Source organism: Xiphophorus couchianus, chromosome 5, assembly GCF_001444195.1.
Source record: "Xiphophorus couchianus chromosome 5, X_couchianus-1.0, whole genome shotgun sequence".
Lineage (NCBI taxonomy): Eukaryota > Metazoa > Chordata > Actinopteri > Cyprinodontiformes > Poeciliidae > Xiphophorus > Xiphophorus couchianus.
Window position 1 is genome coordinate 15221099 of NC_040232.1, and position 12361 is coordinate 15233459.

General features: G+C 36.2%; 1 protein-coding gene across 1 annotated transcript; it reads left to right on the forward strand.

The window, feature by feature from the left end:
- Positions 1-1501: 1501 nt before the first annotated feature.
- On the forward strand, positions 1502-11922 carry mettl14 (methyltransferase 14, N6-adenosine-methyltransferase non-catalytic subunit). The gene is made up of 11 exons (XM_028019175.1): positions 1502-1874; positions 2189-2277; positions 3436-3523; positions 4507-4584; positions 6003-6090; positions 6171-6261; positions 6339-6480; positions 8764-8856; positions 9754-9870; positions 11088-11298; positions 11428-11922. The coding sequence occupies exons 1-11, from the start codon at positions 1809-1811 to the stop codon at positions 11730-11732; spliced, it is 1368 nt and encodes a 455-aa protein (XP_027874976.1). The 5' UTR covers positions 1502-1808; the 3' UTR covers positions 11733-11922.
- The last annotated feature ends 439 nt before the right edge of the window (positions 11923-12361 follow it).

The following is a 12361-nucleotide window of genomic DNA, read 5'->3' on the forward strand; positions in this document are numbered from 1 at the left end:
AAAATATGTCTACAATGTTTATAATACAACCCTAATGAAAACCATTAGTGTAGAATTTCCTAAAGATCCCCCATCTTATCTACAATGTCCCATTTAAAGATTGTTTGGGGAATTTTGCCCTAAGGTCTTCTAAAGAGAATTCACCTCCTTCACAATGTAACTTCTTCCTCTTGCTTTATGACCCCTGGAAATAGGTACCAGCTCCCCCTTGATCTTGCAAAGATTAGCAGGTTCAGCCAATACACGGATGGAAACCCTTCAGAGAATAATTTCCTAAAGGTTTTTTTAGGGAATTAAAAAACTTTACTGTGCAGGACAACTCCTGCACAGGAGTAAAATACTTTCATTGTTATATACAGTGAAAGTATAGACAACTTTCACTGTGTAACCCTTAGAGAACCTTCAGAGAACACCCCCTAAAGGTTCTCTGAAAATTATCATTAACTTTCAAAATGTAACCTTTGGAGCACCATGAGTTCCTAAAGTTCCCCCATAAAGTTATGTTATAAGTTGTAGTGAGTTTGCCAAGAACAATTAGACAAGCATCATTGAAGGTTCTATCAGAGTTTGTGTCAGGATGGACAATTCGTGTTTATTCAATTCTTTTATTTATCCAGATTTGTCTTAAATGGATTTTAGGGAACTTTAGGGAATATTAATAAATGTTCCCTAACATTTAGTAATGTTGGGGGAAAAAAGAAAAGAAATTATTTCATTGTTTTATATATTAAGTGAGAAAGAGATCCAAAGAGCCTCTTATGGGTCCAGAGTTGCAGGTTGGAGAACCCTAACCTAGCCGATGAAAACTTCAATACTATCTCAATACGACTGAAGGTAAAAGTGCAACAGCTTAATTTAATTCAATGTTTAAGTAAAACTGTAAAAGTAAAATAAATATAAATATAAATATAAAAGTAAAATTACAATTTGTGTGGCAGCACGCATAAGAAACTGATTTAGTATTATCTCATCTCTTCAGTACAGGGACTGTAAGAGGGGGTAGGACCAGTTCTTCAGGAGCACTGGCCCTTGCAGGTCCTGCCTATTACGACCTATGAGTTGCACACTTTCATTGTAATAAATACAGTCAGTGTGCAGTTTGCCTACGTGCAATTGGGCTCTTGGATTTTTTTATGTCAATCAATTGATAGCTTACCAGAGCACAGTGGTAATGTGCACTGCTTGTTCACAACTTTTCTCTTTATATTTTGAAGTCCTCACTTGCTCTGTAAGCATCAAAGTCTTTCGAATATTTTTCAAGAAATGTATTTACATATTTATATTTCACAGCAATCCGTAAAAATATAATGTACCTCTTAAGGTCCTTTTAAAAAGAGGTGTCTTCAAAATAATTTGAAGGGGGATGTGTGAACGCCAAATGCGTCATAGGTGTCGTCATCACTGGGCGACCATTTGCAAACTGGCAAACCAAGTCGGCTTACACCGGTACTCGCCCACGTGAGCGGGGTTACAAATTAATATTCAGTTCGCCGCTACAAATAACAGAACAGTCGAACAAATAATACTTCATTTTCTTGAATTCCTTACTTGAACACAGAGTTAGACTTGTCTTTTAGGCAAGAGCCCCAGTTTCAAAAGCCGCGCTTGAAGAGATTTCAACATTGATAAAGTCGTGTGTTCCAGTGTGCATAACAAGCGTACCTATTGTGAATTTTAGCGGCTATATCTTCCCTTAGCAGGTTTTGATTGGAACTTGCTACTATTAGATGTATGCAGAGATTTAAATGCATCTTGACTGAGTTTTCCTTATATAATTTTAAAGAAACTATTAAGCTATTAATGAAGAAATGAACAGCCGACTTCAAGAGATACGCGAGAGACAAAAGCTAAGGAGGCAACTCTTAGCTCAGCAGGCAAGTGACAATCAATCAGTTAGCTTTAGCAGCAATAGCTGCAGGCTTATACTGGATGAATAAACTCTTTATCACGGATAAAGCTTAATTGGATGGACAGGTGCTCACATAACTCCGTGTCTGAAGAAAACGGGGAATAGTTTTACTTTCTGTGTAAATTAATGCAATGGGTTGATTTTCGAGACTAGCGAACAGTAAACTAAAACACTGCAACGAAAAAAGCAGGATATTGACTGACGGGAGACATAACTTAAGATACGTTAATAATATTATGCTGTGTTGTTGTACTGTTTGTTATTCTTTTCAACCCACAGTTAGGAGCTGAGAGCGCAGACCGCATTGGAGTTGTCCTGCACAGTAAAGATGAGCTCAAAGAGATAGAAGAGACAAGAGAAATATGCAGGTAAGATAAAACACCTTGACAGGGACAATATCTGCAGCCACTAATACATTTGGAAAGAAATACAAGTGAAAATCAGATTAAGAAGATTAATTTCAAAAGTCTAGTTTTCCAAATCTTTATTTTCTTTCAGTATAGGATTTTAAAAATCAGTGTAGACGTTTAATTTAAAATTGACAAGATCTGAATCAAGAATTGTGCATAAGTATTAAATATTATTTTCGCATATTTTCATGTTGTAACTCCAGCTGCTCAGTTTAAAGCAGAGTTGGGATATAAAATTATATCCCATTTTTATGATTTGTCATAATCCACCTAGATCACCTGAAAATTAAGGAGTAGAGACATGTCTGTAAATCTGTCAAGACATGGGTGTCCACCTGAGTTATCATAGTCAACAGACCTGTGATAACTTCTGTGGGAGCTGGGGAGAATTTGTCAACGGGACAACTTTTGATTGTGTACTCAAGGCAGCTGTTGTTCAAAGAAAACCACAATACATCTGCTTTGAAATTTGTCTAAAACTATGCAAGGAACTCTGGTCAGATGAGAATATAATTAATTATTTTTTGGCCAACATGCAAAATGCAAAGTGTGGAGGAATGTTACTGGACATTAGCTTTGACATGTCCTTTTCACAGTGAAAGATGACCTTGTACTGTGGGGAGGCTTTTCTGATCACAAAGGATGGGAAGGTGTAAACAACTAAATACAGTTTTATCCTTGAAGAAAAAAAAGAAAAGGACTGGGAAAAAAATCTGTCTCTGTACGTGCAAAGCTGGTATGAACAAAATGTGGTTAGAGCTGTTTCTTTTCATCACCTGTCCGGAAGGCACTTTTTTTAAGCAGCAATGCATTGTTGTTTTTTTTCCATAGACGTAAAACATGCACTTGCATTTAATGCTACTTGCATGTGTACAGTTGGATTTTTATTTAGTTTTTTTCTGAGAAGCAGTAGTCCTGCATTGCATCTTTTCATAACACAGTTGAAATGTGGAACGGTTTAATTTGTAGCAGGTGTGATTAGGAATAAAAATTATATGCAGCCTGTCAAAGCAAAAATATGATCACTGTCAAAGGTTGCATCTTATTTAGAATGTGAAGGCATTGAGGATGTTATAACTTTTTCTTTTTCACATGACACTCTGTTTTGTTTCACAGAGCTTCATATGATAGTTCAGCCCCTCCTTCTAAAAAAAAGCCACAGACAGAAGGAGAGGACACAGAGGAAGATGTAGAAGAGCAAAAAGTGAGTGTGTTGACTTGATGTTTATCATGCATATATGCCACTTAATGAAGTACCCACTTTATCTTTAAAAACAGGTTTAATAATGGCATAAATCAGAAACAGAGTATACAAAAAATGTATAAAGCATTTTGTACAAGTTAATTAAAAGGTAAACAGCACTCTGAATCATGTTTCTTGTAAAGTGACTCCACAACTTCAGTAAATAGTGATCAACCTGTGACTGTAGGTAAAAAAAAAAATTTAAAGCAGTTTCCAGGAATGAATTTGTATTTTTACAAAAAATAAACCTACAGGGAACACAATCTCCTGAATTCTGCTGAAGATTAAGTTATATGTTAATCCCTGATTGTCTAACACTCACTTTGATTCCATTTTACAATTCACTTAAAATTGTTTCATTACTTATTCAATTATGGTTCCATGGGATTGTGAAGTTAGAGGATATTGTTTAATGTTAGGATGCCCTTTGCATATCCGATCTCTGATCTGTGTGTGTTTTTTATATTTTTTTCTTGGGGTTCAATGAAATGTTTTACGGGCTGTGACGTGATACAGCCAACAACTCATGATTTATTTTCTGTCACAGTCTGGTATCGGCTCAGCCTGCCTGTACTCCTTTAGTGACCTCAGTGTTACGTCACTCTTAGTACTGCCCACTAAAACAAAAACAGAAAATGAATCGGGTTTTCCCCTTTTTGCTTCTTACTCGAAATTCTTAGTGTTTTTTTGTTGTTGTTGTTTTTGTCTTCAAGGTCAGTTCTCTTAATTTCTTTGTTGTATTTTCATATATAATAACAACAGAGTATTCAACTATTAATAATTGTTGCTCCAAAAACATCAATTCACAATGATTGTGATTTTTCATTTGCTTTTAAACAAATGATTGTCATTTGTATAAATATATCAATAGCTTGTATTACACAAAATGCATAGGTTTTCATTCTAAATTGTATGTTTGTACATGCTGTGTTTGTGTGTGCTAGGATGAAGTAGAAGTGCAGCAGGAAGAGGAGAGCAACCCGTATGAGGAAGTATATAAGGATTCCAGTACTTTCCTCAAGGTTGGAACATATTTTTTGCACACTTTTTCAAAATGTCATCAGAGGATATGTTTGGAAAGTTTGATTACTTTATTGAGACGGTAGAATTTGTGCCCTGCATTAACTATATCATAATACATTTCCAATAACTGTAGAAGAAACTTTTAAGCGGTAAGTCATGGGTTAGTCAACATAACCCTTCCTTACAGGAAAGTATCAGGAAGAAGATTTTGGTAAATACTCAGAACCACATGATGCTGGAATCTCTCCAGAATTCAGCAGTACTTCCTAGTTAAGACGTCAGTGGTACTGGTATGTCCTGCATCAAGTTTCGTCCTTTGGAAAGTTGTGGTTTTAAGTTCCGACTTACTGAAATGTATGGCCGCTGTGACTCCGTTTCTAGTAACAGAAAGTGGAGTTGCCAAGGCATATAAGGTCCTCGGAAAAAAATGAAAAATATTTTACCTTTTTAAAATCCACTTTTACAGAGTTTATATTCTTTAACTCCTGCCACTCGCGTGTTTAATTCAAGTTTTTTGTCATCTGTTGTAATCATTACATTTAGTTTCTTTCATCACATACAAAAAAAACATCCATAAATCTTGGTATTCAGTTTTGATTTATGGAAAACACTCATGGCATTGACCCCTGCGTTGCATTCTGTCTGGATTTTGAATTTAACAAAAAAATTCTGAAATCTGTCTGAACTACTTTAAATTTGGCTGACATGAAAAGCTAAAGAAAATAAATCCAAAATAAAAGCTATGTTTTGTCACTATCGGGCAGGTTGCACATGACTGGTCATCATTCATGTCTTTCAGACGGTGAAGCTCTTGAGATAAACAAGTCTTATTTTAGCTGTGACTTTGCAGCTTGAAGAACAAGTTTTGTTGGGCATGTTAACTTAGTGTCAGTGGAAGGTGTCAAAGTTCAGACTTCAATCCAACAGAAAATCTGCAGTAAAAATGTGACTCAGTGGGAAGAGTAGTTGTCTTGGAAGTTGTGGGTTTGATTTCAGCTCCGCCTTGTCACATGTCGATGTTCTTCTAGTCCATGCATTTAACCTAAACTCCCTAGAATAACTATTTTTGCTTGGTACTGTATTTAACCATCCTGGCTTTTTATAGAGCATGCCAATTTTTTGTTTTTTTGGAGATATAGATTCTAACAGTAAATGAGGTATTTCATTGTCAATGTCAAGTATGCACTTATTTCAACCTTCAATGCCTCAGAAAATCAGCACTGGCAAGCTTTAGCAATGATAGACAACTTACCTTTGTTCATATGAAATCTATTGCATTTTTATCCCTTGTGGCACAATTAAGTATTTTTATGTGCATTGAAGTTAACATCGCATAATATTCTTTTTGTTCTTGCCCTACTTTGCAAATGTATTTCCTTTCCTTCTCACTGACTTTCTCCCATTCTAAAATTCTCAGGGTACCCAGAGTTTGAACCCCCACAATGACTATTGTCAGCACTTTGTAGACACTGGACACAGACCACAAAACTTCATCAGGGATGTTGGTGAGTATATTATTTACTGTTTTTATTTTTTTGTTTTATTTTTGCTTGTGTTCTAGTGCAAACTGTCTTCTGTGTTTAAGGCTTGGCTGACAGATTTGAAGAGTATCCTAAACTGCGAGAGTTAATTAGACTCAAAGATGAACACATCTCCAGCACCAACATTCCTCCTATGTAAGTTAAATAACTACATAAGTTGTGATACTTAACCTGGTTTCAAATATGTATTAAATATATAAATTTGTGTTAAGGTATCTCCAGGCGGATCCGGAGCACTTTGACCTGCGGGAATTAAAAAGCGAGTTTGATGTGATCCTGATTGAGCCTCCCTTGGAGGAATATTACAGGGAGTCAGGCATCAGTCACACAGAACGCTTCTGGACCTGGGATGATGTCAGTACATAATTTATGTTATTGTTGGTTCTTATTAGGGCTGAAACGAGTACCTCAATTATTAAAATTCCTCAAGGGAAATTTATCTGCCTCGAAGCTTCATTAAATTATATTTTATTATTTAGCGCACCGTGTTCCGGCCGGGTTATTACTTACGCTGCGGAGTGCTCTCACTTCCGCCTGAGTTGTTGATGAAAGCTAGCATATCATCAGCAGCATAACGTCCAGTTTTGAAGTTCAACCTGGGAGGATTTTATTGATTGATGATAGTGTCTGGGTCTCGTTTTTCAAGGGACCAATAAGCATCCTTAAAATAACTGGCACAATGCCTGGAGTACAGTAGTCTCTTCTCCTTCCGTAGCTGCTGCATAGTGGCGGTTCAGAGCGAACAGCGGGGAAGAGCAAGGCAGGTGTATTTATACAGGTGAGCAGATAGACTGTACACTGCAGGCGGCTGAGCATTAGATAATTAACGTAAGTGTAGCTTTACGGACAAACCCGAAAATTTATTTCATATCATTCTGGTGTCAACAAATAGGTGGCGGAGCTCATCGTGGCGGCACGTAGCTGGTAGATGCGTTTCTGTGTGTGACGACTGAAGGTGTCAAATCCCGTCGCTAACATGAATACAAAAGCTATAAATGTCTGGGCAAGGTGAGAGTTCATCTATTAAATTGACTGAAGAGAAATACATAAACGAACATCTGGAGTATAGACAGTTTTTATAAGCGTATTTGTGAGCCTGCCTCTTTATTATTGAATTGAATATAATTTCAGATTTTTGTATAACTTTTCTTCAAGTTAATTTGGAAAGTGAGCTATTATTCTTAAAAGTAAATTTTCTAAACTACAGAAAAGTTATTGATAGGGATGCTCGACTGAAAAATTGGACTGATGTTGATATGCGATGTAATACTGCTGTTATGTTAGATTTACCAATGTTTTACTTTATCTTTTTTTATCAGATAAAGTAAAACATGTATCTAATTTATCTTACGAATAATCATAAGATAATCATTACGATCATTCTTACGATTAATTGTAAGAATAATCGATAGATTACTCAATTACTAAAGTATTCGTTTACAACAGCCCTAGTTCTTATTTACTAGCTGCACCTAGTGCATTAATTTCTGAATATCATTTGACCCAGTTTGGAGGGGCACTAGATTTTTTGCAACAACGTTGCAATAAATTTCTCTTGTAAAAAGCAGCGTAGATCTATTAAGTTTCCAATTCAGTGCAGTTTATTTATATAGCCCCAATTCACAACATGTCCCTAAATGGATTACAAAAACAAACCAAAAATGTCAATCCAGTCATCCATACATCCTAATTGATCCTATTTATCAAACAATGCAGTTAAGTTTTATGTGTAAGGAAACCCAGCAGATTGCTTTGAGTTATCGACTTGCAACAGTGGACAGTCGCTTGCATTGTGTTTACAGCAGTCCCTTTACTGACTATGCATGTAGCAACAGCAGAGAGGAAAACTCCGCTTTAACAGGAACAAACTTCCCACAATTTGAGAAGACAAGGCAAACAAATAAAAAAACAGAAGCAGTGATCCAAAATCTATAGAGCAAATGAGAATGTTAAGTTTGTTGGTATTAAGTATTTCAGCCAGTGCCTACCTACAGAAAAGTGTCAAAGCTAAACAGAATGCCAGACCAGATGTAGCTTCTGTAAAGAGAGAGAACATATAATTACAAGATGTAACAATGGTAAACAATGCTGACAACTTTCATTTTCTGTTGAATTTGGCAAATGGAGGTTGTTTGTGTGTCACTTGTTTAAAAGTGATGGAAACAGTTTTCCATCTCTTTTAAAAGAAACTTAATTTCTTTTAAAAGAACTATAGAATACTGTATTTGGGTGGCTTCAGTAACACATGTGGGGATATTTAAACATCAAGGGGTGTTCTTGAGCTTTTGATGGGAAGTTTGAAAAATCTGACTTCTAAACACAAATAACATCATAAAAAACGTAAAAAAAAAAAAAAAAGGTTGTAATAAAATCATATGTGACTACTATGAGCCGGCTGTTCTGTGTAAAACAAAACAGCAAACGAAACTGATTGGTTTGTGCTGATGAAGATCTCCAACAGCAACAAAGAACAACAAGGCTGTGCAATGGTCCGTTTGATTACTAGTGAAATGCTCTTTAGAGCTTATAATTACAAGACTTAGCATTATATAAAAGTGAATGTTTACTCTTTTCTATGATATATTTACTATGGGGATTTTTATTATTTCAATTGTTTTCCAATTGTGATTGTTGCAGATCATGAGATTGGAGATTGAGGAGATATCAGCTTTACGCTCCTTCGTTTTTCTCTGGTGTGGCTCTGGAGAAGGTCTGGACCTGGGCAGAATGGTAACAGCCTTATGTGATTAATTCAGACACCAGTTGCTGTTGGTAACAGGCTAATTCATCATACTTTAAAACATACTTCTTCCTTTTTCCTGGTTTGCATAAATAAATATTATTTTAATTTATTTTCTTCATTTCTTATGACTGAGACCAGTCCCATTACCTTGGTAACATGACAGATTTTGGGTTTTTGCCGCTTTTCGTGTTTTGCCTTTCATACCTGCACTATGCTTGGTATTTGTTCGCCACCACTGACATCTTTTTTCATGCTTGGGAAAACAACTCACAAAGACATTTATTTGTCCTGATGACAGTTGTCTACTGTTGTGACGTTAATCCATTGAGATAATCAGTAACAATGAGTCACAGCCTCGCCCTATGGGATGAAAATATCTTTTATTGTGGTTTTTACCTGACCTGGTATGTTTATGCAACATTTTTGTTTTATTTCTTTCAGTACTGACTCTGCAGGCATTTCCTCATTTTAAATCCAAAGGGCTTAGAATTAAGTTGTGTGTTTAAATCTGTTGAAATGTTCTAAAAGTTTTTTAAGTAGAGAAATTTAGAGTTGATGGTTGACTTCTGAGCATGTTTTTTCTAAGATAAATGATAAATTAGGTTATTTGAACTTTGAACAAGTAGCAAGGATAAAAGAAAAGTTCAAAGTTTATATAAAGGCCTTATTATTTTATTTTTATAGCTTTCAAACTATTTTGATGACCCAGTAACTGGCCACCCTGGCATGAAAGCAACTCTCTGGTGTTTAACTTAATTAAGTACTGCTGGAAGCATAACTGATTTACAACCTACCAAGGAAACCTTACTATCAAACCTTTTAATAAAGAAGTCAGATATGAGCTACCAAATGCTCTTATTACAAACTCCTTAACCTGATTTCAGTGCCTAAGAAAGTGGGGTTTCAGGAGGTGTGAGGACATATGCTGGATCAAAACCAACAAGAATAACCCAGGAAAAACCAAGGCCCTGGACCCAAAAGCAGTTTTTCAGAGGACTAAGGTACAATACACATACACATAAGAACCAAATAAACGGATATGCTGCATATTGTATGTTCATGTAATCTATTATATAAAATTTCAGATTTTTATCATGAAGAAAAAAATTATTTTTCCTCAAACCCCTAATTGTCACACTGTTAAAAAACTATAGCTTGTGTAACTAACTGTTTACACTAATAATTGTGGCAGTTCTTAATTGTGATGCAATTAACGAAAAGGCTAAAAAACAAAGAAATCAGATATTTCAGTACTTGACTTCCAGGTCAATGGTCAAACACAATCAAGATTAATATGGCAGATTGATTTCTGCCAATTTAAGAGCCTAGTCTTTTTAAAAAATAATGATCAGTTATTCTCTTCATAAGTCTTTTTCTGCTCCACCTCTAGTTCCTCTTTTTAGTCTGAACTCTACATTCATAAATACCATAGATGTTTGCACTGAGATGTTGGGAAATAGCCCAAATATAATTTTATTTGACAAATGTAAAAACTTTAATCTGGATAGTCCAGAGTTTTGAAATGAAACTGTCTAAAGAATTCAGGCAGTGCCATTCTGGAAAAACTTGTTCCCACCAAAACAGGAACATTTCATGTTAGAATGAAGGGGATCAGGCCCAACAGCTTAGTATTGCTTTGCAGTGACCTTTTCATCAAGTGTAGCCCTCCTTCTTTCAGTTTTGTGTACTGCTTGCAGAGCAGATCAAGGATTTAGGCCTTTATGTCAATATTCTTATTTTAGCTGGCATCATGCTGTCTTTCTTTTTCCTGGTAATGTAACTTTTACACAGAACAGGAAGGAAAACAGACTAGTTTGCTATCACTTTCTTGTTGTGTCAGAGCCATCTGCACTTTATCTAGTTTTTAAGGAAACTAAATGAAGGGACTAGAATGTATCACATGATGACTGCTGATTAGACAGGCCATGCGACACGGAACAAGTTTGGAAGTCATTGGTATTATTAGAGGGACAAATTTCCACTGAATACGTCACAAATGCATATGTTTGTAGTTTTCTGTTGCCCAAGTAAAAGCAACATTTTCAATTGCTACTGTTTCATTGTGTGGTTTCATTAAAAAATAAATTGTGATAAAATAATTTTACCTAATGTTATCTTTGTGTCTGAAAATGTTCGACATTAGGACATAATATAGGTTTTTATATTATGCGTTATTGTGCTATAAAACGCACTAATGAATAAGATGTGCTTATTCCAGGAGCACTGCTTGATGGGAATAAAGGGAACTGTGCGAAGGAGTACTGATGGCGACTTCATCCATGCCAATGTGGACATTGACTTGATTATTACTGAGGAGCCTGAGATGGGAAATGTGGAGAAACCAGTGGAGATCTTCCACATCATTGAGCATTTTTGTTTGGGTCGCAGGAGACTGCACCTGTTTGGAAGAGACTCAACCATCAGACCAGGTGGGATAGTCAGACATTTATTGTTAAAAAATGTTTAAAATATTTGGATTTATGATGAAATTCTTTTTGCTCTTTTTGATTTATAGCTGATCTTGGTTTTGTAACTACTGTTTTTCTTTCTGCTTCCAGGCTGGGTGACTGTTGGTCCCACATTAACAAACACCAACTTTAACCCGGAGACCTACGCCTCACACTTCCCTATGCCCGACTCCCATTTATCTGGCTGCACAGAAGAAATAGAGAGGCTGCGGCCCAAATCACCTGTGAAACTCAAGTCGGACCGTGGAGGTGGAGCACCCAGAGGGGGCCGCGGGGGGCCAAATTCTGGGAGAGGCGGAGACAGAGGGAGAGAAAGGAACAGGCCCAATTTCCGTGGAGACAGAGGGGGGTTCAGGGGAAGGGGAGGGCCACATCGGGGGTTTCCGCCTCGCTAGAATGATGAGTGATTGTTGATGCTCCTTTTTTGTGTTTTTTTCTTTTACACAGTTGTTGTGGTCAGTAAGAATCCGACAAAGTTTTACTGGTATGGATCTTTTTGAAACTGTTCAGTTTGAATATTTTTGCATAGGAATTCTGTAGATTAGATTTAAATAATGTTTCTAAAAATAAATTTTTTTCACAAGATGCTGTGTATTTTTCTAGATTCTTTCTTTGTGAGGTATGTATTTATACACTTGTAAACTCAAATAATAACTCACTCGATCACATGGTAGTAACTGCATTTTTGCATATCCAGATGGTTTGACGATTTGGTGAAGTTGAAAGCAAGAATCAAAATAGAGAATAAATAGGATTTAAGTGACTGAATGAGGCATGATTTTTAGTTCATAATCAAATGAACTGGTCTGATTATGAACTGCTGATCTACAGGAGTTTTTGCATACAGCCAAACTTCTGGGGTTTGGTGGAGAAAGGTGCTCGTATAAATAAATATGCCTTGATGGTGTCAAAGGTCAAATGAGGACAAGCAGACTTGTTTAAGATGATGGAAAGTCAAAGGTGGCTTAAAAAGCCATTGTTACTCGGTCCAGTGTCCAATAACATTTAGATGGTCAGGTTGGAA

Bases quoted from the DNA above. Each gene is read 5' to 3' on its own strand.
- mettl14 (XM_028019175.1), top strand. From the start codon at position 1,809: ATGAACAGCCGACTTCAAGAGATACGCGAGAGACAAAAGCTAAGGAGG. The intron at 6,481-8,763 runs GTCAGTACATAA...TGATTGTTGCAG, and splicing joins GCTTCTGGACCTGGGATGAT to ATCATGAGATTGGAGATTGA. The intron at 9,871-11,087 runs GTACAATACACA...TGCTTATTCCAG, and splicing joins CAGTTTTTCAGAGGACTAAG to GAGCACTGCTTGATGGGAAT.